This window comes from Callithrix jacchus, chromosome 17 (assembly GCF_049354715.1).
Source record: "Callithrix jacchus isolate 240 chromosome 17, calJac240_pri, whole genome shotgun sequence".
Lineage (NCBI taxonomy): Eukaryota > Metazoa > Chordata > Mammalia > Primates > Cebidae > Callithrix > Callithrix jacchus.
The window spans coordinates 36362309-36389560 of NC_133518.1; the positions used below are offsets into that span (position 1 = coordinate 36362309).

General features: G+C 36.3%; 1 protein-coding gene and 1 long non-coding RNA gene across 2 annotated transcripts in view; one reads left to right on the forward strand and one right to left on the reverse strand.

Annotated features, from left to right (window-relative positions):
• Positions 1-27252, forward strand: part of LOC144579906 (uncharacterized) — a 535694-nt gene that overhangs the window by 11798 nt on the left and 496644 nt on the right. The gene's annotated exons all lie outside the window — the stretch shown is intronic.
• Positions 613-27252, reverse strand: part of CPA3 (carboxypeptidase A3) — a 31235-nt gene continuing 4595 nt past the window's right edge. Inside the window, exons 4-11 of the mRNA XM_002759510.7 lie at positions 19752-19854; positions 19548-19649; positions 17244-17345; positions 15466-15576; positions 14487-14577; positions 12943-13145; positions 10890-10974; positions 613-1173 (exon numbers count right to left, since the gene is read on the reverse strand). Coding sequence (XP_002759556.1) covers positions 986-1173; positions 10890-10974; positions 12943-13145; positions 14487-14577; positions 15466-15576; positions 17244-17345; positions 19548-19649; positions 19752-19854 — 985 coding nt within the window. The 3' untranslated portion in view covers positions 613-985. The remainder of the gene's footprint in view (positions 1174-10889; positions 10975-12942; positions 13146-14486; positions 14578-15465; positions 15577-17243; positions 17346-19547; positions 19650-19751; positions 19855-27252) is intronic.

Consider the following 27252-nt stretch of genomic DNA (forward strand, 5'->3'; position numbering starts at 1 on the left):
CAGGAATGTAGACGCTACCACTGTTCCCACTGGATCACACATCGAGGTATTGGTGTTGGGAAGAAGATATTCAATAATACTATCTTAAATAATAGGATTACAAATGGTATAAAGGTAGCAAGTTACTCGAATTGCCTTTAGTCAACATGACTTTCTCTCCTCAACTTACAGCACATTTCCAGGCTTCCTTTCTATCCTTTAGGAGGGCAGGGTTCACAGCCGACCAGACTGTCTTGGCCGTGTCTGTACTGGCAATGAGATATTTTAGCAGGTGGTTTCTTCTGATTATGGCAGGCTAAATGATACTATTTTGAATTTAATGTACATTATGCTGATGAAAACTGGATTGGTTGTGTAAAGGACTGAGATTCATCCTATATGAACCACTTTATTTCCTGCTGGGACATACTTTTGCTTTTTTGAGGATATAAACAATGTCTTCTTCTATCAGAAAAAAAAAAGTAGGCAAATTATGCTTTTGAAAATGAAGATATTCTTTCTTAATAACAGACTGAATGATTGACATTAATGTTGATTATTAAAGCTATAGAGAAGTACAGAGAATGTAGTGTATCAAAAAAGATGAATTTAAAAATTTTAAAGCATTACATACATTTCATTTTTTATTTTATTAGCACATAAATGGATGAAGCCACATGGTGAAAATCTGTGAGAAACAGAAGGTTTTCATTTATTTTCTGTGCCTCACTGTATATCACCTTTCAAAATACTCAAATAATGCTTTCTGCTGGGTCCAAACTTCATTTAGAGGAAAGAAAGGTAGTTAAAAGGTTTCATTTAAAGCTACTTTGTTATGGTGCTACTGCAAGTAAGTAAAAGCAAACAGCGATAACTCGGAACTTAAATGAGCCAAGAAGGATTCAGGTGATATAGAAGCTGCATCTAGGGATAATTGAAGATTGATTTTCTGATGAGAGGCACAAAAAAAGGATTAATTGGCTTATTCCAAAAGGAGGGCAATTCTTTAGGAAGTATGCTTGAGGATATACTTGGCAATAAATTTGACAGCTAGCATGGTCTCTCTGCAGGTTGGCTTTATCTGGGATTCTGGAAGGAGAAAACCATATTTGCCTTTATCTCGGAGCTCAAAGGCAAATGAGTGTTTGATGCCCACGTCATAAGCCCAGTCTAAAGAAGAACCTGATACCGGGTCTGTAAAACACAAGCAGTAAATATTTAATTAGAGACAAATGCAAATTTTTTTAAAATGGAAATCAGTGGTGTATAATTAGCAATAAAAAATAATTACGTGTACAGTTAATTGCAGTAATGAATGAGAATAGTGGTCTGAATAGTGCAGAGTGCATAGTAAAACATAATCGTGACTTTGGAATCCACCAAATGTGTGCTGCATTAAAAAAGTTACATTTTGGTTGGGTCAGGACTAAGTTGAGCTTATTTTCTAGGCACATATTTCTGCAGATGGAGGTTCAGAGCAAGTGCTAGCAGCTGAGAAAACCAGGTAAGGAGTCACTGGTCATTGAAAACCACCAGCGAAAAACTATACACACCAGCTACACAGAATTGCATTCCTTCTTATAGCTTAGGTCTCTTGTTATTCATATTGCTCGGGTAAACTATTTCATACTCAAAAGACCAAGAAAATGTAAATTAGTTATTTTAAAGACATATTTAATATCCTAATTCAAAATTTCCATGTCAACTTTTATGAAATTTAACTCAAGAATCTATTTTTTTGGTAAAAAAGATTGGAAATATAAACACATCTAGAAGTTATAAAAATATAACACACATCTAGAAGCTATATACATATGCAGGTGCATATACATACCATTATTGTTTTTATGTACTCATATTTTGCTTTACATGATAGAAAAGGTTTTTTTAATGGAAAGGCCCTTATGTTCTAGGACAAATAATGAGTTTAACTAACAATAACATTTGAAAGTTTTGAAAAATTTGAAAATTAAGAATTCAAAGCTGTGATGAAGAAAGAGAGAAGGGATATTTTGATGAAAACAGATAGTATTGGCTCTTAAATTTGTCACCAAATACTTATTAAACCTTTAATATTTATAAGGCACATTTCTTGGCACTGAGTAGAGTAATTGGTGCAGGGTATAAAAATGCAGAAGATGCTACTGGTATCTTCAGTAATTTACAATTTAGGAGGCAGAAGTCAAGACATAAGTCAATAGAGGCAGAGCAGAATATGCTAAGTACCATAGAAAAGGAACAACTTTTTATCAAGAGTTAAAAGAAAAAAGAGATTATTCTTGATGAGGAGTTTGCCTTTCATGCCCAGTGCCAGCTCAAATACTGCCTTCATGATGGAGGACATGGTATTGGAGGAGAGTCTTGAAGAAAGGCTAGTGTGTTTTCAGCTGGAGATGGAAGAAAGGAATTCTGGCCAGTGAACTACAAGGATAGAAAAGCATGGAGGCCTTGTTAGGAACCAATGAGTTCCAGCTGGATCAGAGCAAAGGGAGTGATGAGAGTTTGTGAGTAAAGCTTAAAAATCCTTGTGACATTTTACTATGTCAGGTGAGGTGTAGAAGCTTTACTTCTTTTTAGATCCTTTTTCTCCTCCCACTTTTAGAATACAATTGTCTTTAGCACTTTTCTAAATACATTGAACATATAAATAGATATAATTTTTGATTCAATTATTATGTGACAAAAGATAGTCTATTATTTAATTAATTTATTTATACTTAATCCATTTTTCTTCCTTCCTTTCTGCAGTACTAAGGCTTTTTCTGTGATTATTTCCTTCATGTTTAGAGGGGTTTCTTTAGCCATTAAGAGGAGGTGTGAGAGGGATACATCTCCTGATTTTCTTTTGTATGAGGATGTATTTATTCCCTCTTTCATTTCTAAATGGTTTTGATGGCTATTGAATTTATTGAATTTAGCATTGATAGGCTTTTTTTTTTATTCAGCCCTTGAGAAAATGTCACTTCTTTTTGACTTTCATGGTTTCAAATGAAAAATCTGCTGTTACTGAAATTGTTTTTAACTCTAGATCATTTCTCTCTGATTCCTTTTATGATTTTTTTCTTTGTCTAGTTTTCAGAAGATTAATTATGATGTGCTTTGATTTGAGTTCCTCTGGGTTATTCCTGTTTGGGTTTCACTCAGCTACTTGACTATGTTACTTTGTCAGAGGAAGGATATTTCAGCTTTCATTTCTTCGGCTGTTGTTTCCATCTCCCATTCTCTTTATCTGCCTTTTCCTTGGACCTTCCTGACATCTGTGTTGGACATTTTATTTTTATGCTGTCTGTTCCTGAGGCTTTGTTTATTTTTTATTTTCTGTCTTCAGAATGAGTGAATTCTATTGTTTTGTCTTGAAGTTCACTGATTCTTCCCTCTGTCATATTTATTCTGCTAATAAAGCCCCTCCAGCTTTTTGTTGTTGTTCAGGTTATTATATTTTCTAGTTCTATGGTTTCCATTTGCTTCCTTTTTATATCTTTTTTTTTTTTTTTTTTTTTTTTTTTTTTGAGACGGAGTTTCGCTTTTGTTACCCAGGCTGGAGTGCAATGGCGCAGTCTCGGCTCACCGCAACCTCCGCCTCCTGGGTTCAGGCAATTCTCCTGCCTCAGCCTCCTGAGTAGCTGGGATTACAGGCACGTGCCACCGTGCCCAGCTAATTTTTTGTAATTTTTAGTAGAGACGGGGTTTCACCATGTTGACCAGGATGGTCTCGATCTGTTGACCTCGTGATCCACCCGCCTCGGCCTCCCAAAGTGCTGGGATTACAGGCTTGAGCCACCGCGCCCGGCCCCTTTTTATATCTTAAATGTCTTTGATGATGTTTTCCATTTCTTCATTTGTTTCAAAGTCATCTGTAATTGTTGAGGCAATTTTTTATGATGGCAACTCTGAAATTCTTTTCCAGTGTTTGAAATTCCAACATCTAAATCATCTCAGTGTTGGCATCTATGGATTGTCTTTTGGTATTCAAGTGGTAATTTTTCTTGTTTTTAGTATTGCAAGCGATTTTTGATTATATTCTACACATTTTGGCTATCACATTACATACGAAATTGTAACTTAAGTCTTCAATTTAGCAGGTAGTCACCCTGTTAAGGTTTAGTACACAGGCCCTGGACTACTCTTGTGTCTTGTGGTACTGATGAAAATGTAGTATTTTTTTTTTTCTTTTTTTTTTTGAGACAGAGTCTAGCTCTGTCGCCAGGTGCCAGGCTGGAATGCAACGGTGCGATCTCAGCTCACTGCAACCTCTGCCTCTCGGGTTCAAGCAATTCTCCTGCCTCAGCCTCCCGAGTAGCTGGGACTATAGGTGCATGCCACCATGCCCAGCTGATTTTTGTATTTTTAGTAGAGACGGAGTTTCACCGTGTTGGCCAGGATGGTCTTGATCTTGACCTCATGATCTGCCCACCTCAGGCTCCCAAAGTGCTGGGATTACAGGCTTAAACCACCGCATTCTTTTTTTCCTTTGAGATGGAGTCTTGCTCTGTTGCCCAGGCTGGAATGTAATGACACAATATTGGCTCACTGCAACCTCCACCTCGCAGGTCTAAGCAATTCTTCTGTCTTAGCCTCCTTGAGTAGCCTGGACTACAGATGCTGGTCATCATGCCTTGCTAATTTTTATATTTTTAGTAGAGATGGGGTTTTACCATATTGGTCAGGCCAGTCTTGAACTCCTGACTTCAGGTGATCCACCTGCCTCGGCCTCCCAAAGTGCTGGGATTACAGGTGTGTGCAACAACACCCGGACAGTTTTTTTTCTTTTTAATGAAATGTAGTCTCACTTTATTGCCCAGGCTGAAGTGCAGTGGTGTGATCTTGGCTCACTGCAACCTCTGGGTTCAAGTGGTTCTCCTGCCTCAGCCTCCTGAGTAACTGGGACTACAGGCATGTGCCACCACACCTAGCTAATTTTTGTATTTTTAGTAGGGATGGGTTTCGCCATGTTGGTCAGGCTGGTCTTAAACTCCTGTTCTTAGGTGATCCCCGCACCTCGGCCTCCCAAAGTGTTGAGATTATAGGCATGAACCACTGCACTCAGCCAATATAGTTTTCAAAGCGTTTGCATTGCTATTTTGGTCTGGTTGGTTCACTTAGTGGATAAAGATGATTGCCTGGTGCCCTAAGTAACAAATGGGGGATTCTAGCCTGTGGGGATAGAGGTCATTTCCTGATGAGGAGAGTCAGAAGGAAGAGGAGGGACCTCAGGAGAGAACCTGGGGAAGTATCCATATATTGTACCCTATTTTTTTTGAAAATGTCTACTTTTAGAGGCAGTCAGTGGAAAGAGTAGAAAAAAAGGAGAAGGAAGGGGGACCAGTAGAGTTCAAAGCCAAGGAAGCCAAGGGAATGGCAAGAAGAAGAGTTATTAACAGGGTCAAATATTGCATAGAATTGGTGGAATATGTGAGCTGAAATAATAGATACTGACTTCAGTGATCAAGAAAATTGCCACTTTTAGCTAGTTGGATTTAAGTTCATGAGAAAGAACTCATGCTAAGACGTGAGTTTGGTAGCAAAGGAGGTAAAGTAAATAGGAATTATGTCCTATAATTTAGGATATGCTAGACATCTTGATAAACTTAGCCAGTTTCTAACTGCAGTAGCTCTCTATTTGCAGTTGAGTAAACTGCTGGGATTTCCAAGGGTTAAAGGGTATGACTATTCTATTTTGAGAGATTTACTTTATGTGAAGTTTCTCATTAAGATTAATTGTGGTGACTGGGAAGATATGGAATTTGATTTTTTATAATTATATGATACTATCAAGTAGAATACGTTTTGTGTCTTCTTGATCTTAAATTTGCAAACCAAAACTAACTAAATAAATCAATAAAGTAAATACAACGTTGAAAGTTTTTACTTTTAGAAAAAGATATAGAACTTTTTTTTTTTTTTTTTGGTGATAGGGTCTCACTGTGTTGCCCTTGCTGGAGTGCAGTGGCACTATCATGGCTCATGGTAGCTTCAACGTCCCAGGCTCAAGTGATCCTTCTGCCTCAGCCTCCTAAGTAGCTGGGACCACAGGCGTGTATCACCATGCCTGGCCAGAACTCAATTTGTTTAACATGATACTTAGCCTTTTCTTTATTTCCATGTGTACCTACTAAAACATGTATATGCATTTATGAAATGTAATAATAATCACTTGCTAAATACCAAGTACCCTTCTACGTGCTTTATGTATGTTAACTCATTTAATTAATTCTTATCCCAAATGTAAGTAACAATTACCATTTTACAGAAGAAGAAACTTAGGCTCAGGGAGATTAAGCAACTTGCTGAAAAACACATAGCTAGTAGATGGTTGAATCAGGATTCAAGCTCAGGCTATGTCTTCAGAGTTCATGCTGTTAATCAGTGTACTGTGCTACCTTTGTGCCACTCTGTAGTCTAGCCAATACAAAGTCTTTAGTCAGTTCTATCAGATAATTTTGTTTTTGTTGACAGCATATTCTGAGTATGTTCAATATTAAGAAAATATTTCCTACTCATTTCAAGGCATTGTATTGACTGCAACAAATTCAATTAGAACAAATCAAAATGAAACTATACCAAACTAGAAATGTGATTTCAGCCCAATGGGATCCATATAAAGTGATACTGGTGACTTAATGTGTGCTGCATTTATTGCTTACTTGATACAGTGTTTTCTAAAAAATTATATCTTTTAAAAAAGCATTATTTAAATGTATTCAATGTGACTTATACTTTTATATCAACACTAAGTGAAAATTATATTTGAAGCAAGAGCTGAAGCCAAGGATACATGAGCATAAACTGAAATATTTTTCTGTAATATCAGTTTGAATGTCTCTTAGTAAGTAGAGACTTGGTGTTACAAATTATAAGTCTTAACATTGTCTTTTTCAGAATTTACATTCTTATATTTTCAGAATGTAAATTCTGAAAAAGCAGAATATGTAGAATGTGGAGAAAGAGCACTGGGTTGAGAATCAGGGGTAGATCTAGCAATTTAGGTGCGTGTAGGAAGCTACAAGATATGTACTTTGAAATTAACTTTTTAATTCATGGTGTGACTCACAGATGAATTTTATTAATAATGCAAGCTTCTTGTTTCTTATCAACTCAAATAACTATTCTTGCTCACTAAGTACTATGTTTAGGTATTTCTAAGATGATGAAGGATTGGATATGCCGTTTATATGCATACATAATAATTTCACATCAAACATTACTATTTACATTTTTGTGCCATCTCAATATTGCTGCTTTGGGGCAAAGTGGAAGGTATACTATTTTAACTCTGGTTTGGAATGCTGATTGTTGTTTTTGTTCTGCCCTAAAGTGATAAAATCTTCCTGTATCTGAATTTCAGTCCATAAATGAGAGGTTTAGCTTAGATCAGTGATTCTCAACCCTCGTTTCATCTTTGAATCACTTTAGATACTTTAAAATAAATAGAGTGCCTGAACTCCACCTCAGACTGATGAAATCAGAATCTGTGGGAATGGGAGTCTAACCATACATGTATTTTAAAAGCTTCCTCATGTTCTAATGGGAACTTAGGCTTGAGAACCATGGATTAGATCATTGCCTATGTTTCTCCCTGGTTTCAAAATTTATGATTTTAACTTATCTGATATGTTTGCTTCTCACGTTCAAATAGCAAACATATTTTTTTTTCTGAAAGCCAGAGCTCCTCCATAAGTTGGGGTTAAAAAAATTCTCTCCCAGTCCTTTTTTTCTGTCTTCCTCAAGACAAGGAGAAAAAAACACTGGCAAATTCTAGATGCTGTTCCTAAATCTGGGGACATGTTAAGTGACAATCATGTTATTGGGATGACTGAACTTTAATCATGTATTTATTTTTTATTCTTACCAAGTCAACTATTTTGTTACCCTCTGTTTCTCATGAATGTTTGATGAACGTTCCATCAGATGCTTTATGAAAGCAGTCTGTCCTAGAAATCCTTATTATTAATTAAGCTGTTGCAGCACTGCATGACAAAGTGCTGTGCTACCTTTGTGCCACAAAGGTTTTCCTAAATTTAGAAAGGAAATTCTTTCTAAATCTCAATGACTTTAAAATGTTTTAGTATAACGAAAAGTTTAAATAGTGCTGCACAGTTAAACAGAACAGTAATTCCTCTGGACCCTATCTTTCCATTTTGAAAATGACACGTGATGGCATGGAGGTATGGTAGTTTTGGCTATCTGCTCCTTCCAGTTAGAATGTGACTTCCTTAAGAGTAGTCTATTGCCTCCTAAGTCCTCTCATCTATCTCTGAAAGCTCCAACACACTGACCTGCTACTGGGTACACCATACATCTTTGTTCATTAAGAGATCTTAATGCAATGCCATGCATAGCTCTGTATTCTCATACTTTTATAGATACACACACACACATGCATGCACACACGCATATGGATACTTATTTGATGCCTTAATTGCCTGTTGCAAAGTTTGTTCCTGTTTGGAATGCTTTGTTCTTTTTCTCTAAGAACATGTGTGTTTTTCTTGCTGAAAGGAATTGCTCTTACATGATGTCTGAGTGACTTCTTTACTGGTATCTACTAAGTGGCCTGCCATTTTGAACTAATGTTCTAGTCTGTCCTCTTGCTCTTTACTTTGCTTACTTTTTGTTCACTCATATAGCTGGGTACATAGCATCTACTTTGCCATCTGTGGTCATCCACCTGTATGTGTAATGAGTTCCCAGCATGGCTGGTTGTAGCAAGATCTACGTGGATGCTGGGGATCACCTGTATCACTACACTTTTCTTCAGCACTTTAACAGTGACTGGTGGATAGGTGACTGTTAATGAATGTGGTTGAGAAATGGGACTTTTCCATTTTTTAGTCATTTTCCAGTTCTGCCTAAGAAGCCTTTAATAAATAAGCCCCAGAAACTGTGTATGTTGATTTTAGCATTTTCGAATTCTATAGCCATTGCTGAGGATGCAAACTTTTAGTTCCAAGTTTATACTTTTAGCTGGGATTACAAAAGTGACTTACAAACTGTTAACAGATAAAATTGTTGCAATGAATCAATGGGTTCATATGTACATATATATTTTTTAATGCACAGATTCTAAAAGTGTAATAAAAATATGAGTGAATGTTTGGTGGTGGTAGGGTTGTTCATGAAATTTTTAAGTCAAAAGGCAGTCTTCCTGCTAAAAAATGTTGGATATTTGGTCTAGAGAATGATGCAGGCTTAATCAAGCCCAGTTCTGTTGTGGTTTTAACCCACATTCACTTCGTTTGAATAAGCCAGGACACCATTTTCATTGAACAAGTTTATGGGAACTAATTCTCCTGTTGTTCTGTACCCTGCACTGTGCTATATATTATAGGGTCTAAGAGAAAATCTGAAGCATAATTCTTTCTTTTGAGAAGTTTCGTTGAGAATTTTATATAAATTTTGTGACTAAGAACTGAAGCTTGAACTTGGTTTGGAGAAAAGGTAGATTTTCCTGAATCATTCTCAAACTAAGATTAGTGGGAGCTGGGAGCTTACTATAAGAGCAGAAAGTGGACTCACTTCCTAGGATTTGAGTTAATGGTCTTTGGTGATACTCAAATGGATTTTTTGGTTGTTGCTTAAAAAGAGAAAATCCTGGATATTTCATCTACAAAATCCAAATGTGCACACTCTGCATAGCAGGGAAGATCAGGGGCTTTTTTTGTTAAAACTTGGGATTGAGTTCCAGCTTTGCCAGTTACTAGTAACTGGGAAATAGTACTGACCACCTCATAGGTGGGCATAGGTTGTTGTGAAGCTTGAGATTGTGAAAATCAAGGGCTAAGTACAGTGCCTAACTTGTTAAGACTCCGTAAAAATTTGTAGGTATTATTTAGCATAAAGTATGGGCATTGGCAAATCCTGGCCAGCCTCCTGTTTCGGTGAATGAAGTTTTATTGGCACATAGTCATGCCCATTTGCTGACTTACTGTCTATGGCCGTTTTTCAGCTATGATGCTCCAGTTGAGTAGCTGCAGCAGAGACTGTATCTCCTATTGACTATCTGGCCCTTTACACAAAAATTTACTGATTCCTTGTATATAGCATAAGAGACAAGAAAAGCAAGGCCAAGAAATCCAAGTAAATAACTTAAAAACACACAAAGACAACACGAATTTAAAATAGTGAAGAGTAAGAAATGATGCTGAGAATATAAAAGTGACAGAGCTAGAGTCTTGTGATCTTTCTAGTTCACTATACAGGTTTCAGTTGAACATAGTGAGAAGGAGCAAGTGAGAAGGACAAATAACTTGTTTTACATGACCAGAGGGGCTGAAACTGATTTTCTGTTTTCCTATCAGGAGCTAGGGAAAGACCATATTTACATGGAGACAAGGCAAGTAAGAAACAGTCCAGTTAAAGTCAAATGGTTAAAAAAAAGTATAGACTGCTCCAGCTAATTTTTTGTTTGTTAGATGAGGTCTTGCTCTGTTGCACAGGCTGGAGTGCAGTGGCACGACCACAGCTCACTGCAGTCTTGACTTCCCAGCCAGGCTCAAATGATGCTCCCACTCCAGCCTCCAGAGAAGCTGGAACTATATGCATAGGTCACCACACCTGGCTAATTTTTTTTCTCACTCCAGTGAATTTTTGTTAGTTCCTGGAAGGACACCACCTTGTCGGTGGTAGAGGTGAGAAACAGGAAGCTATATGAATTAAACTGTAAATCTGTCTTGACTTAATAGCTTCCATTGATCTTGTAACCAAGGTCAGTATAATTTGTTTCTAGAAAAATCTTATCCCAAGAAAAGGGCAGAATCTATTCCCTAGATTCATATATAATTCAGAATTCCTGCGAAAAGTCAAATTTAAATTAACAATTCCATATGTTCTTACCTGAATTACAAATTCTATAATTTTCTTTAATATTTATAAAAATAATTAGGGCTCAGTAACTAAGAGGAGCAACTTACAAATTGTTGATTTTATTGAGCCATAGATGTAGCGGGTTTCATACCGAGTTGATAGAACGTCAGTGCCAATCTTTGCAACTTTGGCCTGGAGAGAAAGGAAAGTTAGAGTGAAATGATAGAATACTGTGTCAATACCGAAGAATGTATAATCGTGTATGTATGCAATTTTTATGGAATTTTTCTTACAGATTAGACATTGTGCTTAGCCCTTGATTTATACAGTTTCAAGACTCATAACAACCCTATGAGATGGATAGTACTATTTCCTAGATACTTGCAACTGGTGAAGCCAGAATTCAATTCCAGGTTTTAACAAAACCAAAGGCCATGCATACATACATATGTAAATATGTACATCACTAGGGATGACAAAAGTCAAATTTACTAGTTATTTGGAATTTGAAGATCAAAATAAAATAAATGGTTAAATAAGAAACTTATTTTCAGTAAATATGCAGTAATTATAAAGACATAAATATGCTATCAATTATATACAGTAATGTCATATCTTATTTTGTGTTTCTACCCTTCCTTTTCTTTCTCCCTCCTCATCCCTTTCTTTTAAAATAGACATTATGTTTCCTCTCAGTTTTTTTGGGGGGTGTTCAGATAATTGTGTCTTCTGGCAGTTTCTCCAGTTTCTGTTGTGCTCTACATTCCTTGGTCCCTGACAGGTTTGTATTGCTACAGGATCTTCTCTATTCACCTGACTTCAGCACACCAAGGGAAGAAGGGCAGTTGACCCCTCTTTAAAATAGTTGTTAATTAGGGCATCTCTTTCAGAGTGGCATTTTGTCATGTCCTTTTAATACACATAAGTGTTCATGCTGTGAGAATGACTGTCAGAATGAATTTTAATGGAATATAGTTACTAACATATTTGCACTCACAAATAAAGGCTTTTGAAAGACTATATGTATAATGTTTGTAGCCAAGAAATACTTTTTCTTAATCAATTTAGTTGCTATGCAAGAACTCTCATTTTACTCAAAGTGTTTTTTATTTGGGGATATATGTATTTTTTTAACCCATAATGTCATTTTCCTAACAGTGTATTGATATTGCAGTGCTGAACCTTTGTATACATTAATTGAACTCATGGGCTCAGATTATTACTTAGACTGGATAATAAATGACTATGGGCCATACATTGATGGTATGTTTTCTTTGTTGTATATACAGAGATGATTTTAATGACTGATTCAAATCTCTGCTCCAATTAACATTAAATGCTGTTGTGCTGAATACAATTGACTGAGGTCAAAATGAAAATTGTACTCTCTTAAGAATTTTAAAAAATTTTATGAGGCAGTATTTGAGCTACTGGTTTTACTGGATGTGCTATATTTGCCAATCACCATAGGGTTAGGGCCACTAAACTTTATCTGTTTTATTTCTTCTATAGCAATTCGAAATACGTATCCCTCTATCCACCCATTCACTCTGTCACTTCTTGTCATTCATTGGAACCCATATGCAGAATTTTTTTTAAACCTTACATTAGCAAATCAATTTTCATAGAAAGAATGGTGCTTAATGGATCATAGCTTTGGAAAGATAACATATTCTTAGTGAGGAAGCTTCACAAACATTTGTAATCTTCTTTGGCTGGTAAAATAATATAATTTCCCAGTTGATCAGGAAGATAAAAATACAATGTGTCTTCTTAAATCTGGTATCTGGGGGGCAGGGCTAGTGAATGTCTTTGCTATTCTATTAGGGCTTTTTCTGTGCATGGTTTGGCTGTAGACCCTGGGTAAACGTTAAACTTCGCAGTGAGCTGTGTAGTCATAGGACTTCTACTGTGCCTTGTACAGACATTTCTACCTGATGTTTTTCCTTGAGAATCATATTAAAATAATTCACTAGCTATATACTTTTATCAGTGAAAAATTAATCTAAAGATTATGATTTTAACTTCAAGGCAAATTTCGTTTGTTCTTTTATTTGACATTAAAATGTGAAATTCTTTCAACATACCCAAGTTAATGAAGAACAGACTGAAAGTCAATGGTGGCGTCGATGTGTCAACCATAAACTTTTTTCTACGTACCAAGACATCGTAGTTAGGTGGCAGTTTTGATGTATATCCATAGGGAAACAGTAGCATCTGGGAGTAGGAATGGAAGGTGATGTAAACCTTGATTTCATTCAGGTGGCTTCTAATGAAATCAGTGACAGCTTTTGTCTCTTTCTCGGACTCTGGTGCAGAGCCCCGATAGTTTCCTGCACATGGGTTTTTGGTGTCAGAAATAGCTGCAGAAGACATAGGTAGATGAGACCACAATCTACTCTCCATCCACACAGCTCCTGCCTCCTCTAATGTATTATATATTCACAGAATGTTTTAAACATTTTTGCCTCTCATGTTTACAGGGCTGCTTCAATGTCTCTTGTGTCATAGTCATTATAGATTAACATTGCGCACACATGGCAGATTGTAACAGACTTAGCCCACTGGAATATTCTGAGCCTTACTTATTTCCTTGTCCTTTCCTAAGGCCACAGGAATAATAAATCAGAAGCAACCCATGGCTTGGAGCCACATAGACTCCTTCCAATTCAACCCCAGCTCTAATATGTTGGGGGCTGGTGAGAACTACCTTCTCTAAGCCCAAGTTTCTTCAGCCTGTTTCAGCAGAAAGCTCTCAATTAGGGATAGCTACTGCTATTATTCATGTTCATTATGGTGGAATAGAGTTAAAAGCTCAGGTGATATTTTCAACAAAATTAGGCACAGAAGAAATATATAAATTGGGGCAATGGTAATTTCTCTTTAAAAGTGTGCATTGATAAAATCATAGTTGTATAGCAACTAAAGCATCTTCTGATGTAACAGTCCTCTGCTTAATATCGTATTTCCATTAAACTTTTTCACTTTCTTTGCTCCAGATGATTCTTTTCACTAAATATCTGAAAAACTACCTGCATGTTGCTTTTAACCACTGATATTTCTCACACTAGGAAGCAGAGAAATCTGAGGTCTTTATTCAGATTATCTGAATTTTTATACATTTGGATTGTGCTTAATTTTTAGCAAGCTGGATATAGTAAGTAAGAGATGATTTGATAAATAATCATCCGTTTCTCCTCATTTCCTTTCACACAGCAAAACATCCCTCAATGGTAGTGATGATTATCTTTCATGTTATAGATACAGAAGTTAATACTCACTCGAAGCATAACTGTTTTTACTGAAACAAGTAGGTGGTTTAGTTGTTTGGAGACGAAATATTCTTTTCTTTCTTTCTTTTATTTTTGAGGCAGAGTCCCACTCTGTTGCCAGGCTGGAGTGCAATTGTGGCATCTCGCTCACTGCATCCTCTGACTCCCTGGTTTAAGCAATTCTCCTGCCTCAGCCTCCCGAGTAGCTGGGATTACAGACGCATGCCACCATGCCCAGCTAATTTTTGTATTTTAGTACAGATGGGGTTTCACCATGTTGGCCAGGCCAGGCTGGTCTTGAACTCCTGGCCTTGTGATCTGCCTGCCTCAGCCTCCCAAAGTGCTGGGATTACAGGCATGAGCCACCGCACCTGGCCTGGAGCCTAAATATTCTTTATAGCATTTTTCCTCGATAGGAAGTCTGCTACTCACAGTTCCATGATGCATTAAAGTTCCTGTTGAGGTCAGTGCCAATGCATTTGGAGTTTTGGTTCTTGGAACGATTTTTTCTCCACATGCGGTCCTGCCAGATTGAATGATGAGTGTTTACACAAGATCAGTTTGCATTTTTCAATTTGATCATTTCAAATTCTCTCTGCAGGCGTCTGCAACTTTATTTGAAATCTATCTAGTTAACATGAGGCCCTTTATTATGAAAAGAAAAAATATTATTTTCTTATTATTTGTAATATATTCAGAATCATGATTTTTAATATTATATCCTTAGGCCTTGATGAAATAATTCAGTTAATTTTAAACACTGTTGATTATTTCTCAGTATTAGAAGATGACCAATGGTATTCTGAAATTAACTGTAATTTAAATTATAACTTAAATAGCTTTTTTATCCTATGTAGATTCAGATATAATGCAGGTCGGATTTTGACTGTTGGAGCATTATTTGCAGAAAATAACTTGATGTGATAGTGTCTGTCTGAGAGTTCAGTATTAATGTTACTTAGCAATAGCAGGACAATAAAAGATCCTGTAAAAAGACGAGTAGGTATCTGTATCTCTCTTTTATTTTTTATTTTTTCGATGCAATGATTCTACCTCAAGTTCTATTCAAAATTGATGACAAGATTTTTTTTTAAATCAAGGTGTTCATAATGGTTTTAATTGACTTTATTCTTAGCAAGATATGCTATATCATATAATGCAATCATACATTTCCTCTATAATTACTGTTTTATTTCATTTTTCTACACAACTAGCTTCAGCAACAAACATTTTATATTATTTCAAGGATACCTATGCAACCAAAAAATCATGCTTAATTTGAAACTGAGATTTTAAAAAATATACTTTTCTGAATTAGAATTAATTACCTAAACCCTAAGCTGAATACATAACAATGTGTATTAAAGCCAGTAAATAATATCTAAATGCAAACGAGAGTACAGAGCAGTACCTTTGTCCATGACCAAATATATCCATCAACATTGAACACAGGAAGAATGTAAAAATTCATTCGGTCTAAGAGTTTAGTCATAATTTTGTTTCTCCCATAAGTTTTGGTTGCCTGTAGAAGAAGGAAAAGTTAAGATATTGGTATGAAGTTTAGCTATTATGTGGAAAGCTGCAGTTATAATAGTGATAACTTGATTCACTTTCCAAGATCACATGCTTTCAAATGTATTTTTCCTAAAATGAACAAAAATAATCCATGTAGATTACAGGGGGAAAAAACTCACTTATTTAGACTAGTGACATTAATGAAAATGAATAGTCTTTAAAGGAGCATTTAATTATGGAGACTTGTAGTATTCCAAATGTAGCATGAGAGAGATGTTTCATAGAAAGATTGGAAGCCAAATGGAAAATTGGTAGTACAACTTATTTTAAATTGATTCTCTCACATCCTTTACATAAATATAGATTGAGTTTGTAAGCACAGGAATAAGAAAATATTGGAGAGAATTTGTGAAATAGTTACAAGAAGGATCAGAGAAAAAATGTGTGTTAATAAAATACCCAAGAATTCATAGGTTAAACAATCAACTTTCTTTCCCCCGCATCCGACTGAAATTTCTGTAATTACATGCACTTTCTGTAGCTACCTAAAATCTCTCTCACCACTTAGAAAGTCCCTTCCAAGTAAATCTGAATTGAAGACAAGAGATTTTTCTGTAGCCCTGTGATGTGCATTCCTTTATATGTTGAGTAAAGGAAGCTCTCAGCCCTCAATTGGGAGAGCAAAAGCAACCATAGGGGTAAGCTACTTCCTGGTGGATTCTTTCCTAGAGAAAGTGTCTGTGCCCAGAAAACCATTGCCATACACATTTCACCAGTGTGCAATGTGCAAAAGTTGTCAGAGAAAATTAAAATATAGTAGGAGTCAAAATACACTGGCAATAGAGTGAGAGGAATATTGAATATATAAATTAGATTTAACTTTTAAAACAGTGAGTTATAGGCCAGGTGTGGTGGCTCATGCCTGTAATCCCAGCACTTTGGGAGGACAAGGCAGGTGGATTACTTGACATCAGGAGTTTGAGACCAGCCTGGCTAACATGGAAAAACCCTGTTTCTACTAAAAATATTAAAATTAACCAGATGTGGTGGCACATGCCTGTATTTCCAGCTACTTGGGAGGCTGAGGCGGTAGAATTGCTTGAACCCAGGAGGCAGAGGTTGCAGTGAGCCGAGATTGTACCACTACATTCCAGCCTGGGCGACAGAGTGAGACTCTATCTCAAACAAACAAACAAACCAACCCCCAAAAAACCAAACAACAAAAAAGGGAGTTATTTTTCTCTTAGAAAGGAAGAAAGGAAACTTAGAAACATGAAAATTCCAAGTACATGTTTGGCAATGAAATATCTAATCAGGAATTAAAGGTCTATGTTTTGACTTCATTGAAGAAAGTTGATACGTGTATGCTGTCATATGAAGATGGTTTCTGATTTTCCATACTTGACTATAGGGAAAACTTTCATATTATAGCCCAAGAAAAGTTTCAGTTTCATAACCTCGTAGCTTGAGTTTAAGAATCGTTTGAAGGGAAGGTATCAATTTCATAAAAATGTAATGATGGGTAAAATTCAAGGCATTTCTTCCCTGACAGCACCAAATGTGGGCTCTTCTAGTTAAGTGGAACTGCACGTTTGGAAAGGATGTCACCACTTGGTGAAGTGCTGGAGACTTGGCAATCAAAGGAGAGTTAGGAGAGTCTTCCGATTTACTTACCTGATAGACAAACCACTGGCAGAATGCTGGGGACACCCATTCTCGTGCATGAATGCCACAGTCCATAAAAATAGCCTTTCTTCTTTCATTCTTTTTCCCAACCTATTTTAAAATAAATGAGATATTATTTTGCATGAACTCATATGTTGATCCCTTGTCAACCAATAACTCATTCATATTCTCAAAGCAATTATTTCCTCCATCTATTGTTGAATGAGAACCATGTATGCACATATTGTTCTCAGAAGGGACCATGGGACATATCCTTAAATGTCTATATGTAATTCATAATCTATTACAATGCATATTTTTCCAAAAAATTTTTCTAGTGTCAGGGCAGCTGGTAGGCTTTGGAAAAAATTTTGTAGTCCTGTGTTTTAATTTTATTGCTAACACCCTGTGTTCTGAGATATAGATTACAAAGTCACCTTTGTTTCTGCCATTTCCTTTGTTTTTTTCAGGTTGTGTAAACTGGGGATATTTACCCTGGAGTAGAGAAGAACTTGTGTTGTGTAGGGCTAAGGGCCCCACAAGGTTGTGGGATGTTCCTTATGCTGTGCTGAGGTGCAGATCCAAGAAATAAAGAGACAGGACACAGAAATACAAAGAAAGCACAGCTGGGCTCATGGGGGCCATGCCACCTATAAGCAGAGACAGGTGAGGCCCTGAATGTCCAGAAGCATCTGTATTTATTGGGTATAGGTTAGTGGGTAGGGCAGTGAGTGAAGTCATCTTTAAGGATAGCAATAGGGTCATGAGCAATAAAACAAGGGGTCCACCTCCATTAGGTTACCAAGACTGGAAGGTGGATAGTGCGCAGCAAGGGGTCTACCCCAATTAGGTCATCAATGCAAGGAGGTGGGCCGTGTGCAGTAGGTGGTCCTCCTCCATTAGGTCACAGAGGCATGGAGGTGGGCGGTGCTCAGTGAAGAGGGTGCAGTTTGCAATACCTCTATCTATGGGCATGCTACTTCTAAGAATATCTATAGGAGGATGCTTAAGTCACACCCCAGTGACGGAGCTGTCAGGGTCTACCACCACCTGCTGGCAGCTTCCAATGAGTTCTATAGGAGGATGCTTTTGAGCTAGCACAGTAACAAGAGCTGACCAAGATGGGATTATCTGGAGGGGTTTTGAGCCCTCGGATGCTCAAGGGATTGTCGGTCTGAGGGCAGCCTGCCACAAGAACTGGAGGCAAGGTCCTACAACTCCGTTATAAGGAGGAGTGGCTCTTGCCCCAAGCCTGCCATACAGCGGGTATCTTTATGATACTGAATGCTGCCACCTGGGCCATGGATTTTTGTCCTGGTAAAACTGTTTTTCCCTTAAATCATGCTCTGCACTGTCTGCTTCAGACATTCATCTGACTATAAGCTGCTTATTCTTTAATTCATGCTGTGTACCTTGTCTACTCTAGGCATTCCTCCGATTATGAACTAAGATATAGTTACATATATATATATGTATATATATATATATATATGGAAATAACTGAGTGGTGAGATATTCTTTAGGACCTCATTCTATGAACTAATATATGATTATATATAGAGGATTATATAAAGGGAAATAACTGAGTAGTAACACTATAAACTGAGGTATTCTTCAGGCACTAATGCCAGTATTCTGCTTAGTTCTCCTTCCTCGGTGCCTGTATGGGGGGTTACCCACAGTGTTGGAGTGGGGAAGAGAAATAGTACTGGATACTTGAATGACTGTTATTTTGAAGAGAGTGCAGATTTGCTTCGGGTGGTTGGAGACAGTGAATGGGGATTTGGGGTGCGGATGGGCTTCTCAGTTGTTAAGTGGCTGCTTCAGGGAGCAGTATCTCTGGATGTGCAAAAATCAAGCAGCAACTGAATGGAAATTGTTAGCTCCATTGTAGGGAACCCTCCAGCAACACAGGGTTGAAATGTCTAACATACTGTTCTACAGTCCTATGACTCTATGATATTTAAGTCCCCTTCATGACATTCATTTATCAGTTTCACTGCATTTTAAGGGGTGAATGAGGGTGGTTTTTTTTATACTACGGACATCACAGACTCGTAATAAAGCTGTGGGGTGAAATATTTGTTTTGGTTTGTCCACTGTGCAATCTCTGACAAATGTTTATCTAGACACCTTCTTGGCTCCACCAAAACCACCTGTCACTTCTATTCTTGAATGGATGTCCAGAGCTTAAATATTCTTTCAGAGATAATATGTTTTGTCTCAAAATTAGCTCAGTTGTGTTACAAAGTAACTTTTAAATTCATGTTTTTCAACAATAATAAGAATTAGTGGTTTTTGAATTATTTTTACCTTTAGGACATATAGTGAATTATTTTCAACAGTAGATCCAATTTTGATACGAGAGACCATTTCGGGATGCTTATCCATCATCTTTTCAGTCCAAGCCACAATCTTAAGAGCAAAACCAATTTTGAGAAATTAGAATAAAAGAAAAAAATGACAACAAATATTAAGGATAACTTTAAAAAAAGGTTGAGATATTTTATACTGTACCTTTTCCCAGTCATTGTATTTTGCATAGCTGTGCCTGCCTGGGATTTCTTCTTTAACATCAAACTGTTTCTCAATCTCTTCTTGTAGATCATGAATCAAGATTCTGTTTGACAGGGGAATGATAAAATACACGTTTTGTCATGAGAAAGGAAGACACAGTTATCTTTCATTTGCAGAAAAGTTCTCTTCCTTCTCTGGTATCTTTAATCAAGTTTGCTATGTTTCTTCATTATTCTCCTCTAGCCATCTCCTTTAGACATGTCATGTGTCTGGCTTCTGGTCTTCCCATTTATCTAGAGCTGTACTGTCCAGTGTGATAGTCTCTAGCCCCAAGTGCCTACAGAACACGTGAAGTGGGGCTTGTCCAAGATTAGATTGCTGTATATGTAAAATATATACCAGATTTTGAAGATAGTAGTAAAGTCATATATATTATCTCACCAATAAGTTTTATATTATTGTGTAGAAATAATATTTCAAATATATTGGGTTTAATAAAATGTATTGTTAATTTTACCTGTTGCTTTTTACTTTTTTAATGTGGCTACTAGAATATTTAAAAATATGCATGTGACTTATATTGTACTGCTATAGTACTCCTCATCCTTCTCCAAAACACACATACATTTACATCCACATTAACACAGGCAACAAAGGATACTTTCATGCACACATCTACAAACCATACCTTATAATTTCACACCTTGAGATCTGGGAGAAACTTGAATAATAATAATAATAATAGTAGTAAGCAGGTACTTAGCACTTAACCTGTGCCAGGCATTGCTCTGACCTCCTTATGTATATTATTAATTTAATCTTCACACGAGATTATTATGCTTATCTTACAGGTGAGAATAATGAGGTACAAAGTGTTGAAACAACTTGTCTATAGTTATGGATCTAGAAAATGGCTAAGATGATTTGGAGGGGGTGAAATAAGAGGTGGGAAAAAATCACTGGGAGACTAATGTTGGGAGTCAAGAAGGTTACACCTCATCATCTCCTATTTTTATCTCTTTCTGAGCCATCTTATGTCATCATTTTATGGAGTCTCATGGCTGTAATGATCACCTGATGGTCACTCATACTTGAATCCCAAGGTCTGGCCTCTCCCCTGAACTCTGGGCTTACACATCCAACTGCCTACTTGATGTTTTCACTTGGATTCAGATATCCATATTTTTAATACAGACCAGGTACATACAGCTTTACATACAGTATTTAACTAACCTTGTCAGTATTACCATTTTACAGATGGGGAAGTTAGTGCTCAGAGGTTTAAATACTCACGGTTTATGTATGGTGGAGTTGGGAATTTGAATACAAACTGCCTCATTTCAAGATTTATTTGTTTTAAAAATGTCATCATCATATATGCAAGTATTTTATTTATTTTGTCTGTTTGGAAATTTTTTAATTTGCTTCATTAATCTGTTTTCTTATGCCTTAATAGAAACTGAATCATATTTAATTATGGTAAAATTTAATACTGGATAATGTATGTTATTTTTTTTTTCCAAAAATTTTGAGTCATTTCACCTATTTTAAATAAATGTCTTGGCTGGGTATGGTGGTCCACACCTGTAATCCCAGCACTTTGGGAGGTTGAGGCAGGCAGATCACATGAGGCCAGGAGTTCGAGACCAGCCTGGTCAATGTGGTGAAACTCTTTCTTTACTAAAATTACAAAAGTTAGTCAGGTGTGGTAGCAGGCACCTGTAGTCACAGCTACTCAAGTGGCTGATGCATGAGAATTGCTTGAACCCAGGAGGTGGAGGTTGCAGTGAGCTGAGATTATGCCACTGAACTCCAGCTTGGGTGACAGAGAGAGACTCTGTCTTAAAAAAAAGCCATATCAGAATCATTATAGGAATTATTAGAATCATCAGAAAAAATTGGATTTTGATAGACATATTAAATTATAAATATAAGAATTTTATTAATAATAGATCATAATATAGTTGTATCTTTTTGATTCTTCAGTAAAATTTTATACATTTTGATTACCTATTTATATATATAGTTTTTACCAGTTTTGTAAGTAGCTTTTTTTCTCACTACTTTTTTGAATTGGTTATGACAGTATTCACATATTAAAAAACCAATTACTTTGATTATACTTAGCTATTTTATTAGATTAAAAATATCTTTTTGCGTTAAAGAACTTTAGTTATGTCTTTAGGGTATTTTCTGTGTTTATTTCTCTGCCAATATCTATACTTCCTAATTTTCTCAATAACTATTTCTTTTTTTTCTTGCTTTGCATTGGCCAAACTCTCTGAACTATGATAAATAACAGTAGCCACAGAGGGCATTCTTTTTTGTCTGCCTTTTACGGGAAAACTTAACCTTTTACTGTTAACAATGATGTTGAATGTCACTTTGAGGTTAATATGGCAGTATCAATTTATATGATCAAATTATTGTCCATTGATGCATGGTTGCATTAAAACCTATTATTAGATTTCTTAATATGTTAAATATTATTTTACAGCTGTAGGAGATTTATAAACACCCTCATAAAAAGTCTTGTCATATTTTAGATACTGTTCTAAAAATCTTGTTTAATCTAGAAGCAATACATCGAATGTAGGGAAAATGACTTGCTGAAAGCAAGCAGTGAGCACATTGTTATCAATAGGTGATAGCTGACAGCAAAAAAGAAAAAAAAAAAGAAAAGTAAAATAACTCCCTAGACACAAGGACTTAGGAAACATGGGTCAGTGGTCTCATCATAGCACAGTATGAAAATGTATATTGATAATGACGATCCTTTACCCAAACGTAAACCATATTCAATATACTCTCTTTTGCAGGGCAGAAAATTATTGTTTATAATGGAAATGTTTTAATAAAAATATTCAAAAGAAAGGATTTCTTGAAGTTGTACTTTTCCAAACAATTTTCTATTTTGGCTTATCTCATTTCTCATTGACTCTATATAAAAAAAGGCATTACCCATCTTTTGGTAATGAAATGCACATGTATTTTTCTGCTGTTAGCACTGAGTCCTGTATGCAGGAAGATGTCTGTTTTTTAACATTCATTCTAATCTTTGGGACAATATCATATACTCTTTCCATCACCATAAATCTTATCAAATAAGGAAGCAGTGGGTGACCTGTGTTCAGACCTTCTTGGGTTCCAAGCCCAGTTCGGCTACATAATGCTAAATATGATCTTGGGCAGTTTAGTTACCCTCTGAACCTCACTTTTCCAGCTTTTACAATTGTGGTGACCACGCTTGTGGTGAGAATGAAATGAAGTAAAACCTAAGTACTTGGTGGCCTCAGGTTCCTTATGAACTTCAGAATAATAGTGAAGTTGGTCACAAAATCGACAATCATTTTATAGACATAAAACATTTTTAAAGCAGGCTTTGATGCTATGTAGATGTTTGACTCTTTGATTTCTTCAATTTCTTATATTAATGAGCTATGACACTGACACTGCTGAGCTCCACTCTACTTGTTGGTTTCTCCTTGCTGATTGATTGACTGATCTGAGTTTTGATGTGGAACGCAAACGCTGTATTCCCCTAATTAGAGTTTATTTAGCACATGGGACCAAGTGCTGCTCATGAATATTGATTCCTAATAGCAGCACTGACAAGCACATCATTATGCACATTATATCTAACTCACTGTATGCTTTGCTTTTGACTTATGATGAATCTACGATTTCTGAGAAAATAAACTCGTGACAGCAATTTTGGAATCAGGTGGAGAGTGTTGCACTGAAACTCACACAAAGCTGGAGAAAGTTTGAAATTATATTTTGGGTGGTCATTACGGGCATAATTAATTGCTTTAAGCTCTAAAGAGGGCACATGGCTTTTGCGCCACCTTAGAAGTAGAGGAACCAGGCAGAGAGAAATTTTATGGTCCCAGAGGTTGATTTGTAACATAAGGCAGTATTAATTAGTCATGGGAAGCTTGTATCTAAGAATATTTTTAGACTTACACATATCAATTTAACTCTTGTGATAACAGCAGAAAAAAAATTAGTGTCAGTTGAAGTACAACTTTTCCACAAATGATGCAGCTGCATCAGAACATCAGAACGATGCCAGATTGTTGCTGATAGGGGCTAGAAATTAAGCCTAAGGCTGGAAATTAAGAACTGGGGCCAGATGTTATTTTCACAAGCCCTTCCACTAACCAGCAGCCAGGCATAAACAGATGAAACCAAATTACTTTTTCTCAAATATTATTTAGTGCTCCCAAATTTGCTTAATTTGTTTAAGAAAATTTCTAAATTTAGGTGAAAGGATAAATAATTATTACTGAGGGTTGAATAAGACAAATGGTTAATGTTTACTGAACCTTTCTTATAAGCACTTTTCTCAGTACTGTATTTACATTTTATCACTCAACATGATTAATTGGGTACCGTTATCACTCCTTGTTTTTATGAAGGTATGGTCAATTTCCAAAATTGACACAACTGTTAAAATGCAGAAGTTGGGATTTGAACCTAGAGGGTCTGATGTCAGCACCCTAGCTGTGAGCCATTGTACAACAATGCCTTCATCATGAGAGTAAAATCCTGGGGTATTGCCATTAGGCCTGTACTCTCCTTAGTCTTCAGAGGCTTGTGTAGGGTTGGTCCAATCAACTAACTCTCTTGGAAGTTTGTCTCCCAAGTTCAGGGAGTAAGTAAAAGGTTCAGAGAAGAGATAAACTCTACTTTGACAGTTTCAAGGGTCCCATCTTTTGCTGCTTTTAGAAAGCAACAAAGAAGGACTGGAGAACTGTAGACCAATGTATGTGACTGTCATAGGCTCTGGTGTGTGTGTGTGTGTGTGTGTGTGCGCGCGCACACGCATGCACTGGGGAAAGATATTTTAGGAAGGCAGAGTCACTGAGGTTGTCTTATAAATGGGACTGGATTCTCCTGATGCCCACATTACACCAGGATATGGGGGTATTCAAAAAGCATGGTTTAAGGTTTCCATAAGATTCAATATCCTCCTGGTAACTCCCTAATTTGGTTACCACACATCAGACTCTACTGACATGGATTTCCTAACGTTTGAGCAATACTACTCATTTATTCACTGTGAGGAAAATGGAGTATCTGATGATAGCCTCTAGTTATTCCCTGTTGCAGTGTATATGTGTATGTGTGTGTGTGTTTGCATGTGTAGGTGCATTCGTAAAGGACCAGGCATAGAGCAACTTTATGATCCCAGTCAATCTTCATGAAACCCCTATGAAATCAGTTCCAGTGTTATTCCCATTTTATAGATGAAGTATGAGGTAAAGCAAAGTTAAATAAATTGCCAGTGTGAAATATCTAATGCACAGCTTGAATGGGACTGGACGCAGACAGCCTTGCTTCAGAACCTGCTTTCCTACCCTCCACACTCCTGTTTGTCACATGACCAACTGTAACTTCAACATTTGTAGCATGTTGTAGCATGCAGCATGTTAGACTATAACATGCATGTTAGCCTCTTAGGTAATAGTAAAAATGTGAAACAGAAGAAAAAATGAATGGAATGACACATTAGAATGATTTATTTGATTGAAACACTTGCTAGGACTCTGTATATCCATGGAATATGAATTTGTTTCTGACTGAACATTATTATTAAGGCAGTTAGGCATTAATATAAGGTGTTGATTATCACTGTGTCAATTTGACATATATCTCTTTTGCTTTTCTCACATAATCTTATATGGATCCTAATAAGATTTTACTTAATTGTCCCATTTGAGTTTTATTATTATATTAATAATTGTTTTCTGAGTTGTCTTTCATTAACAACTCTTTATTTTCTAATTTTAACTCTTGATCAAAGAAGAGACAATGTTAAAAATTGATTATCTAAAATGTGAACAATGTTAAAAACACTAGGGTTTTTAACTGCTGAATCCAAGTACAGTGTCTGCCCCAGAGGCTCATTCCAATGGATGTGTTTTCCCTTTGATATTTGCTCGCCAGTCTGTTTGGGTTTGTTAGTATATTCATGTTGTTTGTTTTTTGAATTTGGCCTTTTATGATTTTGTAAATAAAAAAGGAAACAAATATGTTACTTTAAAATAAAATCTGGCATAGTAATTTAATTTTCTAAAAATTAAAAATGTCACACAGATGTTTTAAACTAAAGAGTGGTTGATATGCATTGTCTAATGAAGGGTGTCTAAGTAAACCATTGTGTCAAACCAGCCTCTAAATACGGTTTAATTCAGTCTGATGCCTGTGTCTGACCAGATGTTTCTGTTCTTAGAACTCTTTTCTGTTACTGACTGACACCAAGTAACACATATAATTAATATGCAAATAAAATTATGTGTATAATTAGTACTTGGAGACAAGATCTTAAATAGTTTTTGTCTGCACATATCACTTTACATATTTATATTTCTGAGGAAGGTAACTAATTATGTGGTTTTCCTATAACTTGTTAATTTGGGTTACTTTCTATAATTCATGTCTTAATTTGATAAAAGCAACTTTTATAGGCCATTTAACACTTTGGTTCTTGATGTAAATAGCAAGGAACTCCTTTGTCATGAGACAAAGTGAAAAACACACTAATCTGAGGCTCTGGATTTAGACCTCTAGTTGAATCGGTATCATTTCAGGCTAGGAGAGGTCTAGAGGGCCACAGAAGAAAAAAGGCTGATATGAGCTATTTCATAAATTGAAAGGATGCTAGTTGCCTGCCTAGCTGTCTTACAGTGATTTACACCACTATCCATGCTCATGCCAAGCAACTAGCTTTTCTAGATACATTTTCTACATTGTAACTGCATTACAGGGCTATAAGGAAAACATAATACCTCATTTTTTACCTTACTGTTCAAGCCAGATTATATAAAACTTGGCCACACCACTCCTTTATTTTAGCTTAGACTGAATGCTTTGTAAGAATTAGTTTATCATAGGAATCCAGACCAGGTCCATATTATTGAAGTAAAGTGAAGAGTGTAATAACTTAGGCACATATACTAGAAAGCTGACAATGACGTGAATCAAGAGGCACAGTAACCAGGAGCTATTTAAGATAGAAGGTTGCTTTCTTTTAGATGAAGAGTCAAGACATTATCTAAACCTTAACGTAAGCAGATAATATAATACAAATTCCTGCAATCTTGTAGTTATATTTTTGAAGTGTCTAATTTTAATAATGAAATTTATAAAAACACAGCAAAAACCCTATTAATTTAAAAGGGTTAAAAGCTGGTATCGATTAATTTTGAAGTATATATTTTCAATTTGTTAACTTTTATATTTATACCACAACCTTCTTGAAACAGTGACAAAACCCCTATGAAGTTGGTTCCAGTATGATTCCCATTTTAATAGATGAGGTATGAGGTAAAGCAAAGTTACATAAATTGCCAATGTGAAATACCGCATGCATAGCTTGAATGGGACTGGACGCAGACAGCCTGGCTTCAGAACCTGCTTTCCTACCCTTCACACGCCTGTTTGTCACATGACCAACTGTAACTTGGTTAACAGTGATCAGTAACCATCACAAATA